At 49.3% G+C, this 27,830-nt stretch overlaps 1 protein-coding gene across 2 annotated transcripts in view; it reads left to right on the forward strand.

Moving 5' to 3' along the window:
* LOC137420825 (talin-2) overlaps positions 1 to 27,830 on the forward strand; it is a 432,847-nt gene that overhangs the window by 185,781 nt on the left and 219,236 nt on the right. For both annotated transcript variants that reach the window (XM_068106240.2, XM_068106243.2), the window contains exons 14-15: positions 8,670 to 8,850; positions 16,857 to 16,970. In XM_068106240.2, the coding sequence (XP_067962341.2) occupies positions 8,670 to 8,850; positions 16,857 to 16,970 (295 nt within the window). The remainder of the gene's footprint in view (positions 1 to 8,669; positions 8,851 to 16,856; positions 16,971 to 27,830) is intronic.

Here is a 27,830-nt window from a genome sequence, read left to right on the forward strand (position 1 = left end):
GCGCGATTGGAGAGGAGTGTGAGGCGCGATTGGAGAGGAGTGTGAGGCACGATTGGAGAGGAGTGTGAGGCGCGATTGGAGAGGAGTGTGAGGCGCGATTGGAGAGGAGTGTGAGGCGCGATTGGAGAGTGTGAGGCGCGATTGGAGGGTGTGAGGCGCGATTGGAGAGTTTGAGGTGCGATTGGAGAGTTTGAGGCGCGATTGGAGAGTGTGAGGCGCGATTGGAGAGTGTGAGGCGCGATTGGAGAGGAGTGTGAGGCGTGATTGGAGAGGAGTGTGAGGAGCGATTGGAGATGAGTGTGAGGAGCGATTGGAGATGAGAGTGAGGCGCGATTGGAGATGAGTGTGAGGCGCGATTGGAGATGAGTGTGAGGCGCGATTGGAGAGGAGTGTGAGGCGCGATTGGAGAGTGTGAGGCGCGATTGGAGAGTTTGAGGTGCGATTGGAGAGTGTGAGGCGCGATTGGAGAGGAGTGTGAGGCGCGATTGGAGAGGAGTGTGAGGAGCGATTGGAGATGAGAGTGAGGCGCGATTGGAGATGAGTGTGAGGCGCGATTGGAGAGTGAGGCGCGATTGGAGAGTGAGGCGCGATTGGAGAGTGAGGCGCGATTGGAGAGTGTGAGGCGCGATTGGAGAGTGTGAGGCGCGATTGGAGAGTGTGAGGCGCGATTGGAGAGGAGTGTGAGGCGCGATTGGAGAGGAGTGTGAGGCGCGATTGGAGAAGAGTGTGAGGCGCGATTGGAGAGGAGTGTGAGGCGCGATTGGAGAGGAGTGTGAGGCGCGATTGGAGAGGAGTGTGAGGCGCGATTGGAGAGGAGTGTGAGGCACGAGGAGTGTGAGGCGCGATTGGAGAGGCGTGTGAGGCGCGATTGGAGAGGAGTGTGAGGCGCGATTGGAGAGGAGTGTGAGGCGCGATTGGAGAGGAGTGTGAGGCGCGATTGGAGAGGAGTGTGAGGCGCGATTGGAGAGGAGTGTGAGGCGCGATTGGAGAGGAGTGTGAGGCGCGATTGGAGAGGAGTGTGAGGCACGATTGGAGAGGAGTGTGAGGCACGATTGGAGAGGAGTGTGAGGCGCGATTGGAGAGGAGAGGGATTGGAGAGGAGAGGAATGTGATGGATTGGAGAGGAGAGGAATGTGAGGGATTGGAGAGGAGAGGAGTGCTTGGTGGATAGAGGAGAGTGTCAGGTGGAGAGAGGAGAGTGTCAGGTGGAGAGAGGAGAGTGTCAGGTGGAGAGAGGAGAGTGTCAGGTGGAGAGAGGAGAGTGTCAGGTGGAGAGAGGAGAGTGTCAGGTGGAGAGAGGAGAGTGTCAGGTGGAGAGAGGAGAGTGTCAGGTGGAGAGAGGAGAGTGTCAGGTGGAGAGAGGAGAGTGTCAGGTGGAGAGAGGAGAGTGTCAGGTGGAGAGAGGAGAGTGTCAGGTGGAGAGAGGAGAGTGTCAGGTGGAGAGAGGAGAGTGTCAGGTGGAGAGAGGAGAGTGTCAGGTGGAGAGAGGAGAGTGTCAGGTGGAGAGAGGAGAGTGTCAGGTGGAGAGAGGAGAGTGTCATGGGGAGAGGAGTGAGGGGTCACATATTATGTGAAATAAATAAATTGTGTTCATTACACCATTTCTGGATCTGATGACTTGCCAGTAACCATTTTGTAAAAAATGAATGTGCAGCATCTAACTCAATATGTCGAAATGTCACACACATCCATGCCCGTGGGATTCCCACGGGTGACCCCGCTAGTCTATATTATAATAGGCTGCGGTGATTGTCTGTCTGTCCGGGGGTGTGGCTGACTCCGTTCAGAGAGTAGCTCTACCCATTCTGGGAGGGGCTTCGAAAACAAATCACCACCATTTTATTAACTCGCATAGCTTTGAGGCCTGTTTTAGGCCCGTGCTGTCTTGCTCTCCCTCAACAATTTTATTTCAACTCTAATTCGATATTGTAGCGGTTCCCGCTGAATGTACACAATCGCCTTGCACCTGCCAGGACGCGGCCAGGGCGCGATCGCCATGCCAGGCTCGTCCGGACGGGCCCAGACGCGCCTCTCCTGGGCATGCCCGGACTCGCTGTTCCCGGGCACGCCCGAACCTCCCGGGCACGCCCGGTCTCGTCTTTCCCGGGCATGTCCAGACTCGCCTTTCCAGGGCTCACCCAGAGCGTCCGGGCATGCCCGCTCTCGCCTTTCCAGGGCTCGCCCAGAGCGCTCGGGCACGCCCAGCCTCGACTTGCCAGGCCGCGTCCAGGACGCCCGGGCATGTCCAGACTCGCCTTTCCAGGACTCTCCCTTGACACCCGGGCATGCCCGGTCTCGGTTTTCCCGGGCAAACGCCCCGGCATAAATGTGTATATATATTGCTGCCTGATAAACGGGCTTGTGAGAATACCTGAGCTGTTTTGTTTCAATAAAGCAACTCGGACGAATTCCGTCTTTGGTCGCGTCAATTCTTTCGACTCGCGTTGGAGCGCAGCTCCTTCAATATATCATTTCATTTTTCACAGTCGCTGACATAGTTTTAGACTCGGTGGAAAAAAAATGGGAATAAACTCCCATGAAAGATACCGTTTATGGAACAAAATGCATTTTCAAAGGCCTGTAACATAAAGCCCATTCATTGAGTCTTCCTCACGGCTTTATGTCGACTAATTCACCATCACAATCGCTGGGATGGTTCAAGTCTCAGTTTCAGCTAAAGTTGAGAAAATCGGCGACATGTATTCCAACAGCCGTTTTGAATGTGTCGACTGTTATGTCGGCACGGGGAAGGAGAGAGAGGAATGAGAGAGGAATGAGAGAGGAAAATGACAGAGATGAAGGAGAGAGGATAGAACGCTCCCAGGACTTCATTATTTAAATTATCACTTAGTAAAAATACAGCGACTGAATACTGAAGTTCGGGATCCAACCGAAGTGTAATTATATTTTTCCATATCCCTGGGGTGTACATACAGAGTTTGTTTTAAGAAAGTCAACTCTTTTCCAACCATGGAATTAAACAATACAGTGTGGCGGACACAAAAGCCCACTGGCGTGGTGACATCATTCCACGCACCAAGTGGGCGGTGGCCACGCCCGAGGGGTAGGCGTGGCCTCATGATATACACCGGGCGACCAGCCCGGAGCAGTTCAGTGTTACAGTGTGCTCTTACAATAAAGACGTTTATATGTTACCGCTTGTCCGCTTCCTCCTTGCTCACAAGCAGCGCGCGTAACGCCGCGCTTTACTGGTGACCCTCGACGTTGGATCTGCCGTAGCGATCCTTCCGAACACGACGCCATTGCAATGGCCAACGACAAGGCAATGGCGATTAAACTTCCCAAATTTTGGGAGGCCCAGGCCGAAGTCTGGTTCGTTCAAGCCGAAGCCCAATTTCAGCTTCGGCGCCTCACCAACGACGACCTGCGCTACTGCCATGTCGTCGCCTCCCTCGGGCCCGGCACGGCCGCTCGAGTTGTGTCCGTCCTTCGCCACCCACCGGACGGCCACAAATACGAGGCACTCAAGCGGCTACTCCTAGCCACGTTCGGCCTCACGGACGACGCACGGGCCGACCGCCTCCTGGATCTCCCCGAGCTCGGTGAGACGCGCCCGTCGGTCCGAATGGACCATATGCTGTCACTGTTGGGCGACGAAGCCCCCGGTTCGCTATTCCGGGCGCTTTTCCGGCGCCAACTTCCAGCGCAGGTTCGCCTCGCGTTGGCCGGGACCGAGCGAACGGAACCCCGAGCATTGGCAGCCGAGGCGGACAGGTACTTCGCCGCTTCGGACACGCGGGCGAGCGTCGGCGTGGCCGTCACGGCCCACGACGCTGATGTTCAGCAGCATGTTCCACAGCATCAGCTTCTACAGCACGCTGATGTTCAGCAGCATGCTGATACGCGCCTCGTGAGCGCCGCCACGCCCCGCCCACCGCCGCGGCGAAAACCGCCACCGCGGGGAAACCCGCCAACTCCACCGGCCTGGCGGAGCCAGCCGCGCTCCTCCAGCTCCACCACCTGGTGCTGGTTCCACGCCAAGTTCGGCCACGAAGCTCGGCGGTGTCATCCGCCGTGCTCCTTCAACGGGTCGGGAAACGCCCGGGCCGGCGCTCAATAGTGGCGATGAGCGCCGGCCGTTCGAGCAGCCTGCTGTTCATAACGGACACTTTCTCCGGGCGCCGTTACCTGTGCGACACGGGAGCGCAGGTGAGTGTCATTCCCGCCGGCACGTCAGACAAGCACGCCGCGGGTGGGGGCCCCGCGCTGCTTGCCGCGAACGGGACGCCCATCCGTACGTACGGAAAACGCTGCCTCTCTCTGCGGTTTGGAGGGCAGGTTTTCCGATGGACGTTCGTCACCGCCGACGTGCCCATGGCACTGCTTGGCGCGGACTTCCTGTGCGCTAATGGTCTCCTGGTCGACGTCAAGCGCAGACGGCTTGTCCAGGCCGAGACGTTCAGCTCGCTCGCTTGTGCGTTGCCCAGCTCAACGAGCGGCTTGCCAAGCGGCTTGCCGAACGATTCGGTTCCGGCCACGTTGGTCTGTACGCTTCCGGCAGCGGACGCATTCACCCGCCTCCTCGCCGGCTTCCCGGCCCTCACGCGGCCCACCTTCTCGGCGGGGGCCGTCAAGCACGGGGTGGCCCATCACATCCCCACCGTCGGGCCACCGGTCTACGCCCGGGCACGCCGCCTCGAGCCGACGAAGCTGGCGGTGGCAAAAGCGGAGTTCGCTACCCTGGAGGGACTCGGCATCGTTCGGCACTCAGAGAGCGCTTGGGCGTCGCCGCTGCACATCGTGCCGAAGCCCGGCGGGGGATGGCGACCGTGCGGGGACTATCGCCGTCTCAATGACGCCACGACTCCCGACCGCGACCCCGTCCCCCACATTCAGGACTTTTCCGCCCGTTTGGCGGGCAGGTCCTTCTTCTCGAAGGTGGACCTCATACGCGGCTACCATCAGGTCCCCGTCAGGCCGGAGGACGTCCCGAAGACGGCGGTCATCACGCCATTCGGACTCTTCAAGTTCCTGCGCATGCCCTTCGGTCTGAAGAATGCGGCTCAGGCGTTCCAGCGACTGATGGACAGCGTCCTGCGCGACTTGGACTTTGTCTACGTCTACCTGGACGATATCCTCGTCGCCAGCGCGTCCCGCGAAGAGCACCTACGCCACCTCCGCACGCTCTTCGAACGCCTGGGCCAGCATGGCCTGATTGTGAACCCCGCAAAGTGCCGGTTCGGCGCCGCCACAATCGATTTTCTGGGGCACCGTGTCACCAGGCACGGAGCCGTCCCCCTGCCGGCCAAGGTGGAGGCGGTGAAGGGGTTTCCGCGCCCCCGCACGATCAGAGGGCTGCAGGAGTTCCTGGGCATGGTGAACTTTTACCATCGGTTCCTGCCCCGTATCGCCCAGCTCCTGCGCCCCCTGCACGAAGCTCTCCGAGGTAAGCCGGGCAAAGGCGACGTTACCTGGACCGAGCAGATGGACACGGCGTTCACGGGCGCGAAGCTCGCCTTGGCTACCGCCACCATGCTCGCGCACCCGGCGCCCGATGCATCGATCGCCCTCACCACCGATGCCTCGGACTACGCGGTGGGCACGGTGCACGAGCAATGGGTGCGTGGAGCTTGGCAACCGCTGGCGTTCTTTAGCCGGCAGCTTCGCCCGCCTGAACGCCGTTACAGTACCTTCGACCGCGAGTTGCTCGGACTTCACTTGGCGGTCAGGCACTTCCGCCATCTGCTCGAGGGCCGGGCGTTCACTGCCTTCGTCGACCACAAGCCGCTGATCTTCGCGATGGGCAAGGTCACCGAGCCGTGGTCGGCCCGGCAGCAGCGTCACCTCTCGGCCGTGTCCGAGTACACGACGGACATCCAGCACGTCGCGGGGAAGGACAACCCGGTGGCGGATTGCCTTTCCCGGGCCGTCGCCCACGCAGTCCACCTCGGCATCGACTATGCCCAGATGGCAGCGGACCAGGCCGCTGACCCCGACGTCCAGGCCTTGCGGACCGCCGTCACGGGCCTCCGCGTCACCGAGGTGCCGTTCGACGGCGCGGGCGCGGCCCTCTTGTGCGACGTCTCCCTCGGGCGTCCTCGCCCCATCGTGCCCGCGGGCTGGCAGCGCCAGGTGTTTGACGCCATCCACGGCCTGTCCCACCCGGGCGCGAGGGCCTCCCAAAGGCTGATCGCCGACAAGTTCGTCTGGCATGGCCTCCGGAAGGCCGTCCGCGGCTGGGCCAGGACGTGCCTCGCGTGCCAGCGCGCCAAGGTGCACCGGCACACCCAGGCCCCGTTGGCCCCGTTCACGGTGCCGGAACGCCGGTTTGACCACGTCCACGTGGACCTGGTGGGACCTCTGCCCCCCTCGCGGGGTTTCACCTACGTCCTCACCATGGTGGACCGCACCACCCGGTGGCCGGAGGCCGTGCCCTTGGCGTCGACAACGGCGGCCGATGTCGCGCAGGCTTTCATCGCCACCTGGGTCGCCCGGTTCGGCGCCCCCTCAGACATCTCATCCGACCGCGGCCCCCAGTTCACCTCGGAGCTCTGGGGGGCGGTTGCGCAGGGGCTCGGGGTCCGGCTGCACCGAACCACGGCCTACCACCCCCAGGCTAACGGCCTGTGTGAGCGATTTCACCGCTCATTGAAGGCCGCGCTCCGGGCCACCCTCCGCGACGGCGGCTGGGTCGACAGGCTCCCCTGGGTCCTGCTGGGCCTCCGGGCGGCGCCCAAGGAGGACCTGCGCGCATCCGCGGCGGAGTTGGTCTTCGGGCAACCGCTGCGGGTGCCGGGCGAGTTCCTCCCCGACTCCACGGCACCATGGTCCGCGGCACAGCAGCGCTCCGCTCTGCAAGAGACCGCCCAGAGGTTCGCCCCGGTGCCAACGGCATGCCACGGGCACCCACCGACGCACGTCGCCCCGGAGCTTCGCACGGCGGAGTACGTCTTCGTCCGCCACGATGCCCATCGGACACCACTGCGGCCCCCGTACGACAGGCCTTTCCGCGTGCTGGAGACCGGGGCGAAGCACTTCACCCTGGATATCGGCGGTACTCCTGACCGCGTTTCGGTAGACCGCCTCAAGCCGGCCCACCTCGATGTGGACCATCCACCGCCAGTGGCCCGACCCCCACGTCGGGGCCGCCCTCCTGCGGGCGGACCCCCGGCACCGCCCAGCCCCGCCGCCCCCCGGTCCTGCACCCATCCCAGGGGCAGCCAGGGGCATCCCACCTGGCATCCCTGCACCCCGGACGCCGCCGATCGCCAGGGGGCGCTTCGGCCGGGTCATTCGTCTGCCCCGCAAACTGGCCTTCCAGGTGCGCGGGAATTCTGGGGGGGCGCGTGTGGCGGACACAAAAGCCCACTGGCGTGGTGACATCATTCCACGCACCAAGTGGGCGGTGGCCACGCCCGAGGGGTAGGCGTGGCCTCATGATATACACCGGGCGACCAGCCCGGAGCAGTTCAGTGTTACAGTGTGCTCTTACAATAAAGACGTTTATATGTTACCGCTTGTCCGCTTCCTCCTTGCTCACAAGCAGCGCGCGTAACGCCGCGCTTTAACAGTACTTCAAAAATGTGCATAATAATGTAAACTAACTATGGAATACAATATTTATGAATAACGTTTGGTTTTAATCTATTTTTACTTTGTAAAGCGAAAAGTTATCGCTACATTAAAGTTTAAAAATGAAGAAGTCATGGGCTCCATAGGCCTACGATCGGCCTCTGTATGCTCTGTATGATCGGCTGTGCATTTTAAGACTCAATCAACACGTCTTCGATCATGAATTACTTTTAGAACAACTCGAGCAAAGGAAACGAGGTAATGCCTGTTGCGTTCGGAGCGATTATACACCACCCAAAGAAAATGAGTTTCATAGCTACAGAGTACAGGAACTAAAATCGTGAAATGTTTATTTATTTATTTTTAAATCGTGAAATCTTTATTTTAATTTAATTTAAAAAAATTTGTTTTCACATGAGTTTTCGTGTGTGTGTGTGTGTGTGTGTGTGTGTGTGTGTGTGTGTGTGTGTGTATGTATATGTGCATATAAATATGTGTGTGTGTGTGTGTGTGTGTGTGTGTGTGTGTGTGTGTGTGTGTGTGTGTGTGTGTGTGTGTGTGTGTGTGTGCACATGCATTCACATGTTATCAGAAGTAAATAGATTGTGTTGATGACATCATTTCTGGATCTGATGAATTGCCAGTAACCATTTTGTAAAATTTAATGTGCAGCATCTAACTCAATATGTCGAAATGTCACACACGTCCATCCCCCCCACCCCCCACCCCAAACGATTAATAGTAAATATCATAATTGAAAAAGTTGGTAAAAGTATACCATATCCTTGTAAAAGTATACCATATCCATATACTTTTACCATAGTATGGTAAAAGTATACCATATCCATATACTTTTACCATAGTATGGTAAAAGTATACCATATCCTTGTTTTCCTATGCTTCTTGCCTGCATGTTTCCTCCTGTTGGCCTCGTTATGTTGGCCTCTCACCCTATGTTGTGAGCCCTTACCTTACCTGAAATGTGACCCTTATCTGAACGCTTAGGGTAAAGCTAGCCTGGGGTAAATCCCTTACCTGAACTGTGACCTTTTTATATATAACTAGTCTGGGTGCGTTTTTTTCTCCTCAGTCATAGAAATGTAACCGTATTATTTGTTTTTTGCCTGTTTCTTCAGGTCGACCATTCTGCAGCAGCAGTATAACCGTGTTGGAAAAGCAGAGCATGCATCCGTGGCACTACCCGCAATAATGCGGCCTGGTGCCGGTGGCCCAGAGACCGTAAATTGGGGTGTCATGCCATCGGCACAGCAGCAAGTCACCACCGGGCAGATGCACAGAGGCCATCTGCCTCCCCTCGTAAGTTTGATATGCAGCAGTAATGTTCGTCTGCATAGTCAGGATATCCACCTTCATATTATGGTGTATTTAATTTAATTGTGTATTTAATAAGTATCCACAAATGAGTGATGCTGTGAGAGTTGCGAGAAACGGGTAATCGTTTTCAAAGTGATCTCAGGAAAAGCTCGTCGATACATTGCATGCAGGAGGACAAGGACATTATGAAACAACACTGCACTTTTGCATGAATTACAAGGACATGAGTACCCGATGGACAAAACTGTGTGTGTGTGTGTGTGTGTGTGTGTGTGTGTGTGTGTGTGTGTGTGTGTGTGTGTGTGTGTGTGTGTGTGTGTGTGTGTGTGTGTGTGTGTGTGTGTGTGTGTGTGTGTGTGTGTGTGTGTGTGTGTGTGTGTGTGTGTCCATACATGCATGTTTTTTATTGTGCATTGTATTGTTTTGAGGATGGTAGCATAGCCTAGATGCACGTACATGTGCCTCTGAGTTATCTATTCCCAGTTCTAATCTCGGCCCAGCAAGAAACTGTCATTCTGTTGTTTCACATGGAAGGCGAGACATCAGTGCGTGTGCTGTGGATGGATGTTAAACTGAGGTCTCATCTGCTAGAATTAGTGGGTGGACGTTAAAGATGCCACGACATCCTTTGCAAAGAGTGGGCGAGCTATCTATCACCGGCGCCATGAACAAATTTAAAATTCCTGCTCATGGAAACTTTCTTCCTGTTCCTTCTCATTCCTGCTCATGCAAGCGTGGAAACTGCCTTAAAAGGATGATGATGATGATGTGATGATGCTCGAATTTATATAGTCGAATGTCAGACTGGGCCAGCTGGTTCATGAAAGACGTGGGCGAAAACCGTTCCATGGCTGACCCCACAAGTATGTGGGAATAATTGTGGATACATTTGAGTAACAAAATATTTTGTTCATTGTAAACTCTTCTTTTGTTGGTTATTTATTATTTTCCTCCTCTCATGAAAATGTTTGCACATTTGAATTGAGAGGCATTCGATTATATGAACGAGATACCTCAAATAGTCTGAAACAAGCCAATCTTGGGCAAGCCACATTTCCTAGTTGGCCTCCAAATTCAGATGCCAACTGGGTATCCTCCATCATGCAAAGTCCTTCCTTGGCACACCTGAGCTCCTATTCAGCTACAAGGCTTTCATCAGCAGCTTGATGGCGTACTGCTATCCCCTCTGGGTTGGCTCCACTGCCTCACATTTTGCTCAGCTTGACACGGTGAAAACCAAGGTTTTCAAGATCATTGGAATCTTTCACGATTAACCTGTCTATTGTCCTATCACTTCGCTATCTTCAGTAGTTGGGCGTGAGAGCATGACCTGAGTTGAAAAACCGTGTCACGCATGAAAGTTGACAGGTAAGTAGATATTTTAAATCTATCTATACGTAGTATATATATTGTAACGGTTTTGGGAAACCGTGCACTGTGTGTGTGTAAATGATTGTAAATATACCCCCTTTTGTAGTTTTTGTAAATGTAATGATTCTTGTAAATACCTCCGTTTCATGTAAAGATCAAAGGTCGGCCCTTTAGCTAGTCCATCGCATACATGTAGAAAATCATAGGCCCTTCTAAATAGTTATCTCATTATTCTATGTCAGTTTAAGGCTCTGTTTTCCATTAGTTGACTCTGCATTGCACCAAATGAAATAAGATAGATCCCCCTTTTAATTCCCCAAAACGTCATTGCCAACCGCATTTCCAACTGCATCATTGCCAACCGCATTATTGCCAACTGCATTCGCCCTCCATTGAACACGCGGTCCATTCGGGGAAGAAGGGTGTGGCCGCACCTCGTCATCAGAAGGAGGAGTGAGCCAGCCCCCGATCAACCAACCAAGCATGAGGGGTTTGGCCTGAGAGGGCGGAAGAAAGAAACTTCGAGGAGGTTCAGGAAGATTCGAGGGTGTGGCCTATAAAACCCGTGGCATGAGCCCCCACCGTCAGATGATTGAGGGAGGAAGATGATTGAGGGAGCCAGATGATTGAGGGAGCCAGATGATTGAGGGAGGCAGATGATTGAGGGAGGGAGAGGATTGAGGGAGTCAGACGAGTGAAGAGAGACGCGCAACCTGCGGGAGTACGAGCGAGGGAGACGCTGTTCCAACCAGCCTTGCCACGACAAGCTCCGACGCATTGCTGTGAGCATCCCGGCGGTGTGGACCCGAGGGTGGAGAGCCGGCGGCTGCAAGCATCCCGGCCCGGCCGTTCTGCAGTCCCACCTGAACCTTCCTCCCCTTCCAACCATTCGTTCCTGCCTTCATTCCCCATTCGTGTAAGTCTGACTGTCATCTGTCTGTCTGTGTTGTCTGGGGTATAAGTTAAGCTTGTTTTAAGAATTGCACTGTGTCTTCTTCTTCTTCTGTAAATTGCTTTCGTTTCTTTCCTTCTCGCTTGGTTTCTTTGGTTTTGTACAATAGTTAGTAATAAATACCTGTGTTCTTCCTACCTTTGCCTTCTTTCCTTCACATCCGTTCGTTTTAGAGGTTTCCACATTGAGTTCCTGTGGCACGATTTCGGCCAACGGTTCTAATCGGGTTAGTCTTTGTTAATGGCTCGAACCGCGGGCTGCTAAAACCGCTCGGCAAAATAACATCTTGTCCGTAGTTTCGAGCGGAGTTACCCACCTGCCTTGTGGAGGGATTGCCGGAGGCATACAGGAATCCCTTGACCAATCGCTTCGGGCAGTCCCACCCCACAGGGCAGGGGAGTGGGGTAGCTTCAGGATCGGAGACGGCCAGATGGATGGATTTGGACGAAACTTGTTGGACAGGTTGGGTGTGTGTCAAGGAAGAATCGATTCGATTTTGGTGAAGATCTGGATCCGGATCCAGCAAGTGGAATTTTTTGGGCGATTCTTCACCATTGAGTGATATAGCCAGAAACGAGGGATGGATCAGGGTATGAAAGACAGACCTATGGTGATTCCTGTGATTGATTTTGATTAAATATGATTCTGTTTTGTGATTTTCTGCCCCACTCTGAGATACAAAATGTAAACTGTTCTCCAGGCGGAGGTATGCCTTCTACTGAGTGCCGTTCTAGTTCGTTTATTGATTGTGCAATGTCTGAGTATATTCTTTGTTTGTTTCGTGTTTTCACTCAGCCAAATATAGAGATGGTTTTTTCGTTTGCTTTCTAAATCCAAGGGCCCTTCATGAACTTTTTTTATTTCGATACAACTTCGTGGTTCATGGAAGAGCGAGAGAATAGGTGATAAAAATGTAATAAACTAACAATGGGGCAGTGGGGCACATTTGGACTCGACAAGGAGGGGATCACACAAATGAATGAACAGGAAAGGAAAGAGAGAGAGAGAGAGAGAGAGAGAGAGAGAGAGAGAGAGAGAGAGAGAGAGAGAGAGAGAGAGAGAGAGAGAGAGAGAGAGAGAGAGAGATAGAGATAGAGATATATGGAGATATATAGAGATATATAGAGATATATAGAGATATATAGAGATATATAGAGATATATAGAGATATATAGAGATATATAGAGATATATGGAGATATATGGAGATATATGGAGATATATGGAGATATATGGAGATATATAGAGATATATAGAGATATATAGAGATATATAGAGATATATAGAGATATATAGAGATATATAGAGATATATAGAGATATATAGAGATATATAGAGATATATAGAGATATATAGAGATATATAGAGATATATAGAGATATATAGAGATATATAGAGATATATAGAGATATATAGAGATATATAGAGATATATAGAGATATATAGAGATATATAGAGATATATAGAGATATATAGAGATATATAGAGATATATAGAGATATATAGAGATATATAGAGATATATAGAGATATATAGAGATATATAGAGATATATAGAGATATATAGAGATATATAGAGATATATAGAGATATATAGAGATATATAGAGATATATAGAGATATATAGAGATATATAGAGATATATAGAGATATATAGAGATATATAGAGATATATAGAGATATATAGAGATATATAGAGATATATAGAGATATATAGAGATATATAGAGATATATAGAGATATATAGAGATATATAGAGATATATAGAGATATATAGAGATATATAGAGATATATAGAAATCACAGCAACCTGCAACAAAATGGTTTGGTTTGTTGAGGTTAATGGGGGTAGGAAAGATTGAAGATCGGGATGGAGGATGACATGAGATGGCAGTGCACCACCTGCTTTTGAATCCCCTGGAGGGAAGAGCGGGATTGAATCACAAACAAGAAAAACGGGGAACGAAAGAATTGAGGTGTACAGCAAGTCTAGATTTTTGGAGTTTAATCAGGAGGGGGTGCCTTCTGGAATAATCCATGCCTTCTGGAGGAGTTTGAGAGGGAGGAGGAGGTTCAGAGGACTGAGACAACAGAGGGAGACTGCAGGATGGGCAGTAGAGAAAACAAAGAGGTGTCTGACCTGTCGGAATGTGGTAGGAACATGCCTCGTGGGAGATTCCAATAATGTTAAGTGCTTTGGATTCCACAGATTCCAGGAGACATATGTAATGCTGAGACTTCATCTCGTAGGATAGAGCAGTACCATGGACAAAGGTTTTGCAGACCGAGTAGTATTGACGGAGGGGTCCAGTTTGCAGCTGGTTTTGGAGCATAGCATTGTGATGTGGTCGGTCAACCTCTCGGTCATGGCTGATGTTGAAGCCTAGAAGTTGAACAGAATGAACTTCTTCCGGTGCTTGAACATAGAAATAGATATGTGGGATCGTTTGAAATCCTTCCCAAGGAATAGTGTGGGTCTCTGAGGGTTGCCAGTGTTGAAAGACACATTCCATGGCAGCATCTAATCAATGTCAGAGATAGAGAGATATAGCTGCTGTGTGCCAGGCAGTGAGATGAGAGTACTGTTTGACGCAATATGTGTTCATCTGCAAAAAATGAAGTGAGCTGTCCAGAGCATCGGAAAGATGTTTTTTTTTTATATGGATGAGGAACAAGATTGGATTCAAGACTGCACTGATGTGCTCCAGCCTCCACTGGGCAAGGAGAGGAGATGGTTCCTTTGACAGTAACGTGTTGACTGCACAAGCAAAGGAAGTAAGAAAGCCCGATATGAAGGCTGCCTTGTATACAGGTAGTAAGCTTGACAAGCAGAGTAGGATGCCAGTCTGTATTGAATACCTAAGTATGTCCAAGGAGATGGTCCTGACCTTTTATTATAGATTTAGGGCACCCAATCATGTTGAGTGCAATGTATTATTTGTGAGACCAGATTATAAACATTGCGGCTCATTTTATCTCTGTCTCGCTCATGCATTGCATTTTTACCCTCGCCTGAGGAGAGGTATTGCATTTGAGTCGCGTCTGTCTGTCTGTCTTTGTTTGTCTGTCTGTTTGTTTGTCTGTCTGTCTTTGTTTGTCTGTCTGTTTGTTTGTCCACACAGAATAAATATGATTTTCTCTGCAACCGTTGGTCTGATTGACAGGAAATTTTCACCATAGGTGCAACTCCACCTGTATAATTTTTTAATGATAATTATGATGTCATTGGTCATGTGGTATAGCCGCCATATTGGAAAAAAACGAAAAACTTTGCACCTCTATATCTCCAAAAGCGCTGCGTCAAAAAAATTGAGACATGGCTCATTGTAAAGAACTCTCCATGGGGAATAAACGATGTTAATGATGATGTCATAGGTGCCTCCATTATGATGTCATAATTTGACAAGTACAAAACTTCATCCGATCAAGATGAAATTTCTTGAGCATCATCTGGGGATAAATTGGTGGAGAAAAAAAAAAGATGACCATCGGTCACGTGGTTCGGCCGCCATATTTCTTTTATCACAAAAGCCTTAAAAACCACTGAAAACACGTCCTGGTGAGGGTCTGCAATCTGATTACTTTCTCGTTTTTTTTGTTTGTTTTTTGGTTAATGTATTTTAAACTCGAGTGCTCATCGTGCTCTTCTTGTAACTATAACTGCAGCCACTGTCTCCTCCCCCATTTTAATTAACCTAATTCAAATCACTGTACATCGTAGGTGTGAATGGGTACCTTTCATCAAATCTACCTTCAAATCTTATGTTGTTATTTGACACTTGTTTTAAAATCAGCTGGGGCTTTTCTCTGACATTGACAGACATTAGGGTAGTCTGTTGTGGGATCACCAGTAATTTGGCAAAAAGGTCTATTCCTTGATCCTTCAAATAGCATACATTCCAACGGTTTGTCAGCTATACACTCTATTGACTTGGATTATTCGTCGTTACATTTTAACTGGTAATTGCATCATTCAATGCTCAGTAATTTGTTAAATGTTTAACTCATTTTAAGTTTACTTACTGGTAACCTCTCAGTTTCTCACCTGCTAAGGAAGTGTTGTCTTCTATTGAGCACCATTTGTAAAACTTGCGTTATCTGGTGAGATTATTTATTATGTTATCTGGTGAGATTCTCGTCAAATATCACAAGATCTTTTGAGAATTGGAGTTTTTGTGATGGTATGTATCACCTTCTCTCAAATGACAAAAATCCAATTTTCTCTGTAAAGTTCCATCTTTACCAATCCTACTCCATTTTTCTATTTGTACGACATCATCAATGAGGATTATGTACAAAATAATTGTACAGTAAGGTCATTTACACAGAAATCATGAAACAAAATGTGGGTTGCTACCCCTCACCCTCCACATTATGCATTGTGATGAAAATGGCTTCGGGTGTAAAGGGAGTCATTGGTCATTTCATAATTAATGTCAGAATACATGATCCCATAATTTTCCCAATTAGTACTGTCAGGATCAAGTGTACAGATAGATGCTTGTCATCCCGCTAGGCCTCCTTGTTCTTTTTCCTGTTGTGTGCTTCTCTTTCTTCTTTCACCTCTTTATTTAATTATCTGCCTAATGCTCAGAGGCCGTCGTGTTGGAGAAGGCGGAGCCTCAGGCACTGACGTCGTTACCTGGAGCCTTTAATATAGCACGAGTCTGTGCGGAGGCCTCACAGTTCACCAGCGTCAGCGAGTGGAGTGTATTGAGGCTGCAGGGGAGCTTGATTGAGCACTCGGAGCATTCAGCAACTAGAGCAGGCCGAGTGTGTTTTACCAGTCCACAAGTCAGGGCCAGTAGCCGGCAATCAGGAGAGTGCTGACCCAGTGTTGGTCCCTGCACACGTCACCTCCCCTTGGTGCCATCCGGTGCCAATATGGCAGAAGATTTATCTCGACCTCACCATATCTTTCTTTCTCCCTCTGCCTGCTTTGTCCTGTATTTCCCATCCAAATCCGTTGTCTTAAGAAGTACTTATTTACAAAATGTAGAAGACAGGCGTTGAGTCCTTAATTGTTGAGTCCTCTGTCCCTGCCTTATTGTATTATATGGGAGGGAGAGGAGTACCCAGCACTGCCTGGGAAAAATGTACCCAGCCACTTGGAATTATCTAAAAGATTGAATTTATGAATTTATAAGAAGGTGAGGGTATCCGGACGTGTTGGACATCGAAAAGCTATGGAGCTGTTGGCTTCATGGTGGTTCCTTTTTGCCCGCGGGCCGGCGGCAGCACCGCCTAACCTGACATCCTATTATTATACACCTTTTGGTGGCCGCAAAACAGCTTTCAAGGCCAACATGTGGTAGCTTAAAACCTTGCCCAGATTCTGAAGTACCTACCCCCAAAATTTGGGGCCTAGGCGCTTTGTTTTAGCCGTGAAAGAATTATATGCTGTATATCGTCGTGTCGATGGTCTGCGATCTGCTAATGCTCAGTGTGCTATTTTAAAAATCAAATTGAATGATAAATTATATGATTGCAATGTACTCGATAAATGTCGAACCAAGTGTTTTAATAGGATCACATGAAGATGTAATAATGCACGATAATTGCTGTGTTTCACAATGCTTCTTACATTCAGACTCCTCTTTCGTGCTCAACAGCCTGATGTTATCCACAGAGCTTAAAGCTCGATTTCTAACTGGGTTTGTTCTCCAGTCTTCGGCACAGCAGGCATTGGTGGGGACGATAAACTCAAGCATGCAAGCGGTTCAACGTGCGCAAGGTGATCTACAGGAGATGGACTCCTTACCACCACTCGGACGTGATGCGGTGAGGCACGCTGATTAACCGAGCACAATGGTTCCTTGTATTCTCCTTAGCAGCTGCCATTCCCAACTTTTCCTTCGGCCCAAGGCAGCATTATAATCTAAACTATAAGAGAGTAGTGTGTGTGTTCGTGTGTCTGTCACCATTTTCCTCGGAGATGGCAGAACGAGTCTTCGTCAAACTGTAAGAGGTTCTTCAGTGAGTGCCAGAGAGTGTTTTAGGCAAAAAACGTTTTTGAAAAATTTGAAAAAATAACTGGATTTTTTTATTGCTCTGTCGTGTCTGAGCCTTTGCAGCTTCATGAAAGGTAATATTAAATGATCCCTGACCCCATTCGTTAGTTGGTGTAGGGAAGTGTTTAGGCCCCCACAAAAAATAGACCAGGCAACGCCGGGTATCCCTGCTAGTAGATTATAAAGACTTTTAAAATGGTCATCTGGTGATTCATACCACAGTTAATATTGTCTTCAGAATTTTTAATCCTCTTTGATATATCTGCCTTTTAGCCGAGTTTCAATACTTTTGAAACAGCCAGTCTGAACTTTGTGAGGGCAAATGGGAGGGAGGAGGGTGTGCAGGGTGTGGGGAGTCAATGTTCTGGCTATAACTTCAGAATCTGAGCTTGCAAGCGTTCTGTTCACTTACGCACTTTCATTTCAAATTCTAAGGTCTTAGGTTACACTTTGCCAGAATGCTGAGGAAAGTAAATTAATTGATGATCATTTCAAAACGTAATGTGGCCATTTAACCCCATTCTTCCCTTTAGTCCTCCTAAGTAGCAATTCATTCACTATCTCATGTCAATCAGTACCTACTAGCATCTGCTATGCTCTCTAACCTTATTCATTTAACCATCCCACTCCTGCCCATTATGTGTTTCTCCATTGTCAGTAGCTAGGCCTTTCAACTTCTGTCATTAACTTCCTTCAGCCATAATAGCTGTATTTAAATACAATATTTAATGGCACCTTTCATATGTTTATTATATTCGTTGTGTTAAGTGCATGTTCACAGAGGGGGTGAAAAAATAACCTCCACCCACCTTTGGTGGCAGAGGTAATTATATACATATGAATGTGTATGCATATATATACATAATTTTATTTTTTTAATAAAAATTTACATTTGTGTATATATATTTATACATATATGTAAATGTATATTTGTATATATATATATATATATATATATATATATATATATATATATATATATATATATATTGTTGCGGATCTCTGCGCCGGCCTTCTCCCCTTACCAAGGGGGGATTAGTCCCCTTGTCTTTGACTGACCAGGCGCAACCCGAGGCCTATGACGTCCTTTCCGGACAGCGCTAAATAGGGTTGTAGGACCAGAGTCGCTATTACCTAAGTACTAGCGCTGCCCCCTTTCACGAGGAGATAAGCCTCGCCCGAATCACGGGTGTTGGTGGATACGCCGAGCGGTAGCGAACACGTGATCCGAGCCGTTATCAATTACGAGACCCCGATCCAAGCGGTTCTTATTCGTGCCACGCTTACCCAATGATGGAAATCACAAAAGCGGTCAAATTCAGAAGAAAAGGAATAACAAGATTTATTCACACTATTTACAATGGTTCAGCAGAAGAGGACACAGTGCAGCCTTAAAACAGTCTTAACTTACTACCCCAAGACAAACGGGCCCGTCTCACACACAGACACTCACACGGGGATTGCAGATGAAGGTCAGCACGTCCAGGGATGGAGGGCACGTCCACGGATGGTCAGCCCTCTCCAGTCCCCAGCTCGTACCGCGAAGATGGATAGTAGAGACGGCAGGAGCTCTCCGCGTGTCGTTGGCGCACACGGGATAATACGGGGCGAATGGTAGGGTCTGGGCTCTGGCAGTTAACACTGGCGGCTCTGCCGCGTTCACTGACGTGGCTGCGTACGTAATAGGCGAATAGCCTCGAAGCGCTAACACAATGAAGTGCTCTCAATGCGCTCCCGTAAAAGTCCTTTTAGTTCTTCAGGTCAGCCTTCTCTCATGCAAGTCCTCTCTCATAAGTCCTCTGACAAAGCGCAATTCCTTCAAGTCCTTTAACACGCCAATCGTGCCATCAAGTCCTTTCACAAAGTCTTCTCCTGCAAAAGTCCTTGGGTCAGTGCTGCTGGTAGGTCTTCCTCGTACAAGTCCTCTCTCATAAGTCCTCTGACAAAGCGCAAGTCCTCTCGCGAGTAAGTAAGGTCCTCTCGATACAGTCCTGTTCAAGGGCTTTTGCCAAGGCTTTTATAAGTACGCCCCGCGAACCTTCTAGCATTTGCCAGACACGCCGTACCACGCCCTATCACGCCATGCCCTTAGAGCCCTGGTTGGCTGGTGGCCCTTACCGTCATCGCCTCTGACGCGCTCCTTGACGCCGCCCCACCCCGACCCCGTGCTCCTCCCCCTTAGGCCTACCTCGTGTTACTCGACTAGCGAGCGAACAAAGGGCAGCCAAAGCGTAACAAACGGGGTGGATCAGCCAAATGGGGCGCGGGATCAATTATGCCCATAGATGGAATTGGAGGGTGGCGCAAAAATGAAAGGACCTAAACTCATGTCTTTACACAACGCAGATGTTACTCGGGAAATGGCCTATACTCACACATACTATGACATAACTAATACTCTAAGTGGGCCTACGTGTTGCTCGTGGACTAACTATGGGGGGCAAACCTTTAGCCTTTAATGATGTCATATGGACAAATCTCAGAACCGTAGCAATATATATATATATATATTGTTACAGATCGCGGTTTAAGATGTTAGTTACCGAGCGGTTTGGTATTGCCGCGACCGTTACAGGATCCCTGACTCACCCGATTCACCCAGAACTTTGGCCGTATCGCACCGTAGCTGCTCAATGAGGGGAAAAGACGAAAACGACGCAATGCAAGAGGAAAAGGAATCAAACGAGAAGACGTACAGACGAGTAATGGGGTTTATTATTTACACACACAAGCAAAAAGGAGCAATCAAGTTTTATTTACAACACATAAGACGCAGGTGACACAGTGCAAATTTTAGCTTACCTACAGACTTAATTAAATACCCAGGACAGAACAAACAAGACACTGACTCACGCGGGGAATGACAGGAACGGCAGGAGGTGGATGGCTGGAGGTGAACGCTTGGTGGAGCCAACGCGGAGCTTGGTGGAGGTGAACGCTTGGTGGAGCCAACGCGGAGCTTGGTGGAGGTGAACGCTTGGTGGAGCCAACACGGAGCTTGGTGGAGGTTAACGCTTGGTGGAGCCAACGCGGAGCTTGGTGGAGGTTGGTGTGACGGGTTCTCTCTCCTTCCCTCACAAGCTTCAGGACTCTTTCTCCCTCTTCCTTAGTCCCACCCAGGCCAACAACTTCCTCTCTTGCTTAGTCCAACTCAAGGCCTTTCTGTCTTCTGCTCTCCTCTGTAAAAGCGCATCTCTCTTTGGACACGCCCTGCCTTGGGTTATATAGGCCCCCGCCCCTCAACCTTTGCGAACCTCCCCGATCGCTCTTCCTCCGCCCTCTCTAGCCAAACCCCTGGCTCATGGTTGGTCGAGTGGGGCTGGCTCACTCCTCCCCTCTATGACGAGGTGGAGACACGCCTTTCTTCCCCCAACCCTGCCTCGTGGCCAATGGTGGTTGAAGAAAACCGCCCAAAATGCGGAAGGCAATTGGAAGGGAGGTTTTGGGAATGGGAATGGAAGTTTTGGGAGTGGGAATGAAGGGAATCTATCTCTTTCACTGGTGCAGTGGAGTATTTCTATTAATGGGAGACACAGCCTTATCCTAAAACACAGAATAAGATATAACTATCGAACATGGATATTCTATGATTGGCTGACGTGTATGCTTGTGGACTAATTATGGAACGCCCTTTTGATCTTTACACAGCTCCGGAGGCAGGAGGCACCGAATAACAATAACAACAATAATTAAAACTGCGGGCAGTGATCATCCGGGGACCAGAGAACTCCATCCTTATTGGAGGGGTGCTCGCCAGAGTCGTTGACGACAGCCCGGATCCGATTGTTCAAAGTTTCAACTCAATCGATCGAAAAATGAAGGCAGGGAGCCATTTTAAAGGTTTTCATAAAATCCAATATGGCCGCCATGTCACGTGACCTATGACGTCATATTTATGATATGTATACAATCAAGTGACGTACTATAAGTGGTCAAGGTATCAAGTTCATCTGACCAACGGTTTGGCCTGTAGGTCGATACAAAGTTCAGGCATCACAATATTAATTAAATAAAAGAAATGCTGAGTCAGCATTTTCTTAATTGGCGCGCCATAGACTAATTAAGCAAAAAATGAAAAATCGGCGAACATAGACTTCTTCGCCTTGGGGTGTAGTATATGTGTGCCAAGTTTCAACTCAATAGGTCAAAAGATGAAGGAGGAGATAGCTTTTTAAGATTTTCACTAAATCCAACATGGCCGCCGCTATACATTACCTATGACGTCATACTTAGGATATGCATCAAGTCAGATGGGGTCCCATACATGGTCCAAGTTTCAGATTCCTACGATGAAAGGTGTGGCCTGTAGGTCCGACACAAATTTCGTGGAATCATAATAATAATAATAATAATAATAATTAAAACTGCGGGCAGTGATCATCCGGGGACCAGAGAACTCCATCCTAATTGGAGGGGTGCTCGCCAGAGTCGTTGACGACAGCCCGGATCCGATTGTTCAAAGTTTCAACTCAATCGATCGAAAAATGAAGGCAGGGAGCCATTTTAAAGGTTTTCATAAAATCCAACATGGCCGCCGCTATACATTACCTATGACGTCATACTTAGGATATGCATCAAGTCAGATGTTTGTCCCATACATGGTCAAAGTTTGAAATTCCTACGATGAAAGGTGTGACCTGCAGGTCCATCCCAAGTTCCTCTCCATGCCAAGTCGATACCAGGTTCATGGCATCACAATATTAATTAAATAAAGAATCAGCACTTTTTTAATTGGCGCGCCACAGACTAATTAAGCAAAAAATGAAAAATCGGAGATGACAGCTTTCTTCAGCTTGGGGTGTAGTATATGTGTGCCAATTTTTGCACTTTTTGAACAAATGAACTTTTTTAATTGGCACGCCACAGACTAATTAAGCAAAAAATGAAAAATCGGCGAACTCAGCGTTCTTCGTCTTGGGGTGTAGTATATGTGTGCCAAGTTTCAACTCAATAGGTCAAAAAATGAAGGAGGAGATAGCTTTTTAAGATTTTCACTAAATCCAACATGGCCGCCACAATACGTGACCTATGACGTCATACTTAGGATATGCATCAAGTCAGATGGTGTCCCATACATGGTCAAAGTTTCAAATTCCTACGATGAAAGGTGTGACCTGTAGGTCCAATACCAAGTTCATGGCATCACAATATTAATTAAATAAAGAAATGCACAGTCAGCACTTTCTTAATTGGCGCGCCACAGACTAATTAAGCAAAAAATTAAAAATCGGAGATGACAGCATTCTTCACCTTGGGGTGTAGTATATGTGTGCCAATTTTTGCACTTTTTGGACAAATGAAAATTTTTAATTGGCCCGCCATAGACTAATTAATCAAAAAATGAAAAATCGGCGAACTCAGCGTTCTTCGTCTTGGGGTGTAGTATATGTGTGCCAAGTTTCAACTCAATAGGTCAAAAAATGAAGGAGGAGATAGCTTTTTAAGATTTTCACTAAATCCAACATGGCCGCCACTATACATTACCTATGACGTCATACTTAGGATATGCATCAAGTCAGATGGGGTCCCATACATGGTCAAAGTTTCAGATTCCTACGATGAAAGGTGTGGCCTGTAGGTCCGACACAAATTTCATGGAATCAGAATAATAATAATAATAATAATCCGGACGATTTCAAAAGGGTACCTCTGGTCCCCTAATTAAAACTGCGGGCAGTGATCATCCGGGGACCAGAGAACTCCATCCTAATTGGAGGGGTGCTCGCCAGAGTCGTTGACGACAGCCCGGATCCGATTGTTCAAAGTTTCAACTGAATCGATCGAAAAATGAAGGCAGGGATCCATTTTTAAGGTTTTCATAAAATCCAATATGGCCGCCAGGTCACATGACCTATGACGTCATATTTGTGATACGTATACAATCACATACCATACCATAAGTGGTCAAAGTTTCAACTCAATCGATTGAAAAATGAAGGCAGGGATCCATTTTAAAGGTTTTCAAAAAATCCAATATGGCCGCCATGTCACGTGACCTATGACGTCATATTTATGCTACGTATACAATCACCTGCCATACCATAAGTGGTCAAAGTTACAACTCAATCGGTAGAAAAATGAAGGTGGGGATTCATTTTAAAGGTTTGCATTAAATCCAATATGGCCGCCATGTCACGTGACCTATGACGTCGTATTTATGATATGTATACAATCAAGTGACGTACTATAAGTGGTCAAGGTATCAAGTTCATCTGACCAACGGTTTGGCCTGTAGGTCGATACAAAGTTCAGGCATCACAATATTAATTAAATAAAAGAAATGCTGAGTCAGCATTTTCTTAATTGGCGCGCCATAGACTAATTAAGCAAAAAATGAAAAATCGGCGAACATAGCCTTCTTCGCCTTGGGGTGTAGTATATGTGTGCCAAGTTTCAACTCAATAGGTCAAAAGATGAAGGAGGAGATAGCTTTTTAAGATTTTCACTAAATCCAACATGGCCGCCACTATACATTACCTATGACGTCATACTTAGGATATGCATCAAGTCAGATGGGGTCCCATACATGGTCCAAGTTTCAGATTCCTACGATGAAAGGTGTGGCCTGTAGGTCCGACACAAATTTCGTGGAATCATAATAATAATAATAATAATAATAATAATAATCTGAGCAATTTCAAAAGGGTACCTCTGGTCCCCTAATAATAATAATAATAATCTGAGCAATTTCAAAAGGGTACCTCTGGTCCCCTAATAATAATTCACACCAATTTACCACAATACAACACAATCAAAAAAAATATACAGTCCTCATATCCGCAACACTGCACCCTCCTCCTCTTAGGCACGTCCCGGGCCTACAACTTTTACTTTTAGTGTGACACGTAGGTGTAGTTCCCTCTACTTTTAACCTGACCCTGAGTGCGACATAAATAAATGTGTTCCGCTGCTCCATTGCACCCTGCCTAACAGACTTACGCCCACAGTTAACCGAATTGCGGAATGGTCTTCAAACTATACACTGACGGTGGGAAGCATTATTTACAATGACGCTATTTTTATTTACAAAACTAACCCAGGACCTGTAATTGTTCTTTCTGGGGGGGAGACAGTCTGCTCTGCATCGATGCACCATTAAAGCACCCAAAAACGCACCAATACACACCCAAGCACCAATCGGTGCAGTCACCATTGTTCATCAATAAAATAAAGCCAACAAACCCAAACCCTGCAGGTGTCTCTTGCTCTTCGGCTCCCTCTGCTGGTTATTATTATTTTCCTGGTGTTGTCATCTTCCCTTGCTGGCGGCCTATTTGCAATAAAAGAATGCACCTAACGTGTCCGTTTTTATTTTATTTATGGCCCACAGGGGCCGACTACGTGTGGTTCACCTGTGGGGCATCGGTGCCCTGTGGCCAAGGTCCGCCAGCAAGATTTCGGGCCCTCATGGCCGGTTCCAGCAGAGGGGCCATGCCCCAACCCATGGGGTCCATAAGTGGTGCTCGGCCACAGACATGTGGTCCATAATGTGGTGCATCGATGCAGACAGCTGGTTCTGGGAATTTCGGGCACACAATGGCCGACCCACGCACGCTCCCCTCGGCACCCAATGGCGCACAGGTCATGTGGGAGACAAAAGGGGAAAGACAAATGAGCGAGGGGCAAGGTCACAAGGGTACACATCAATAAGGCAATGCAAGGCGAAATGCGTACGGAGGGCGAAGTGAGAAAGCTCGTCCCTACCGTACGTCACCCCCCTGTCACCTACCCTACCCTTGCCCTTACCCCATATGTACAAAAATCTACACATTTACAAATTCGTCACTACTGTCACGTCTTCCCCATATTTCTCCTATACCAAATTCGTCTCCACAATCCCTCTAACCAAAATTTGCCATCACCCAATTCATCATCAATCCTCATAGGGAGGAAGAGATGGAACAACAAAGCACAATGTCACACCCACGTCATGATGCGTCTCACAATCCAAACATTTGCATCATAAAAAATAATCAAACCATGGCATGGTGTGGAGTACCTGTCACCTCAGGTGAGTGGATGCAGATGGTGCGAGGAGATCCTTCATCCTAGCTATCCTCTAAATGATTTTAACACACTTTACACTACCCGGGGTCTTTCCCTGCCAATCCATTGGCCACTTACACTATGGGTTCTAAAAACCAATTCCCATTGACCAAACTGTGGTGCTTCTCAATTTGGGGTCTCACTCCCCCGATTCATCTCCCGGTGCCCTCGCACAATTTCTGGGCTGCGACGTGTAGCTCTCCCAACAGGTCTACCCACCTGCACACCTTCACCACTGTAGTTGCCACCCGAGCTTACCTAGCTCCTCACCCTAACCTATCTAACTGGGGCAGGCCCCTCCTGGCTCTGTCACCCCACTCGGTGCCCTCTGGCACTGGGCTACCCGGGTCCGTCCTCCGGATCCTCGGGCCCCATCCACAACAACTACTACCGGCTCCCAGAGCCCACCTGCGGCCTCACCTGGCCGACATCCTCACAGTGGTGGAGTGCCCAAACCAACTACACACACTAACAGGCTACACGCCCAGCCATTTCCACCACACTGCTGCACCCATTCAAAGACCATTCTTTCACCCGCACCACAGATGCCAATATCCAACCACAATTTACCTGTACCCTCTACCTAACACTTACACTACCCGCCCCGGGTATCCGTGATGGGGGTCCACTCTTCCCCCATCCACACCTTCGCACCATCCCCTCCACTCCACAATTTCCACCATACTCACTCCACGACCATCCATTCCAATACTCCATACACCTGTCCTCCATTCACCTGTCGTTGCACACCTGTGCAATCTCACCTGGTGCCACCTGCACCCTCCTCCTTTTCCTGGACCAGTTGGTCAACACAACACACAATCACCACTACTCCCTCATACACTGCTCCATTCACCTGTTCAGTTGCACACCTGTGCAATCACACCTGTTCAATTCTCACCTGTTCAATCTTCACACACACGGCATCATCTCAGCTAACTACTCCCTTCTGAAACTTGCGCTTCCCAGTCGTCCCTTTAAACTATTGCGCTCCCACGTCATTATCATCCACACTAAACTACCTGCGTCCCCACTACAGGTATCAGTCGCTATCTAACCTTAACGTCACCTAATGTCATCTTCGCTAGATCCCTATCAATATAACCTAACCCACCCGGGCTAGTTTTCACTGCCATACACCCCATAAACTATTGCGCATTTGCCCCACACGTGAGGGATGACAGAGTTGCCATCCCACCACATCGGGGCATCTCTCACTACCATCCCCCCAGTCCTCTGACGCTACGAGCCCCCGTCGCAAGCGGTACTGGGTCCTGCCTCGGCATCTAGAGCCGAGGCGATCCATGAGGGCGCCTGCTCGCCGGCATAAGGTCTTATCCGGTCGGCATGGACGATCCGAGGGGGGGTCCGTGGCCCCATTTTGATCTTAATGACCACGTCACAGATTTGCGACAGGACGACTCCTGGGCCTTGCCAGGGGGAGGTGAGTTTTGGGCACCTTCCCTTCCGCCTCCGGGGATTAAAGAACCAAATCTTCATCCCCGGAGCGTATTGACTCCCCTGGCTCCGGTCGTCGTACCTGCGCTTCATCTTGGCCCCCGCCAGATGGAGCTGGCGGCGGGCGAAGGCATGGACCCGCTCCATGCCTTCCTCCAGGTGACGTGCGTAACCCTCCCTCGGCGGTGTATCCGTGGTGTCTGGCACGGGACCGCATAGCAAGTCGGCGGGAGCCCGTAACTCCCGCCCATACATAAGCAACGCTGGACTGCATGCGGTGGCCCCGTGCTGGCTAGTTCGGTAGGCCATCAACAGGTACGGGAGATGTTCGTCCCAGTCATCCTGACGGGTGGTGGTGAACAATGCCAGTTGTTGTATCAATGTTCTGTTGAACCGTTCCACCATCCCGTCAGATTGTGGCCGCAAGGGCGTGGTTCTTGTTTTCCGAATTGACAGGAGTCTGCACACATCTTTTAGTAATTGGCTCTCAAAATTTCGTCCCTGATCGGTGTGCAGCTCCTGTGGAATCCCGTGCCGACATACAAATCCTTCTACGAAGGCCTGTGCTACCACCCCTGCTTCTTGGTTGGGGAGGGCATAGGCCTCCGTCCACTTGGTGAAATAGTCCATTACAACGAGGATATACTTATTACCTTGGCGGGTGCGGGGCAGCGGTCCTAGAATATCCATAGCCACCTGCTCAAGGGGGGCCCCCACCTGATGTAATTGAAGGGGGGCCCTCATCCTCCGTGCTGGTCCCTTTTTGGCAGAACAGGCGTCGCATCTCCGACACCAGTCCTGTATGTCGCGCCCCATATTCACCCAATAGAACCTCCGGCGGGCCCGAGATATTGTCTTTGTCCTGCCCAAATGGCCGCCGGAGCGGGTATCATGCACCTGTTGCAATATGACGTTCTTGAATTTGTCAGGGACTATCACCAGCCAGGAAGTTCTATCAGAGGGAACCTCCACCCACTTGCGATACAAGATGTTGCCTTTCAATTCCAGGGTCTGCCACTGAGCCCAATACGCCTTTGTTTGCGCCCCAAGGGGGGTGACCTCTTCCCCCTTTGGTCTTTGCCCCAATTTGACCCAATTGAACACTGGCCCCAGGACAGGATCCTCC

Source organism: Myxine glutinosa, chromosome 2, assembly GCF_964187855.1.
Source record: "Myxine glutinosa chromosome 2, kmMyxGlut1.1, whole genome shotgun sequence".
NCBI classification, from domain to species: domain Eukaryota; kingdom Metazoa; phylum Chordata; class Myxini; order Myxiniformes; family Myxinidae; genus Myxine; species Myxine glutinosa.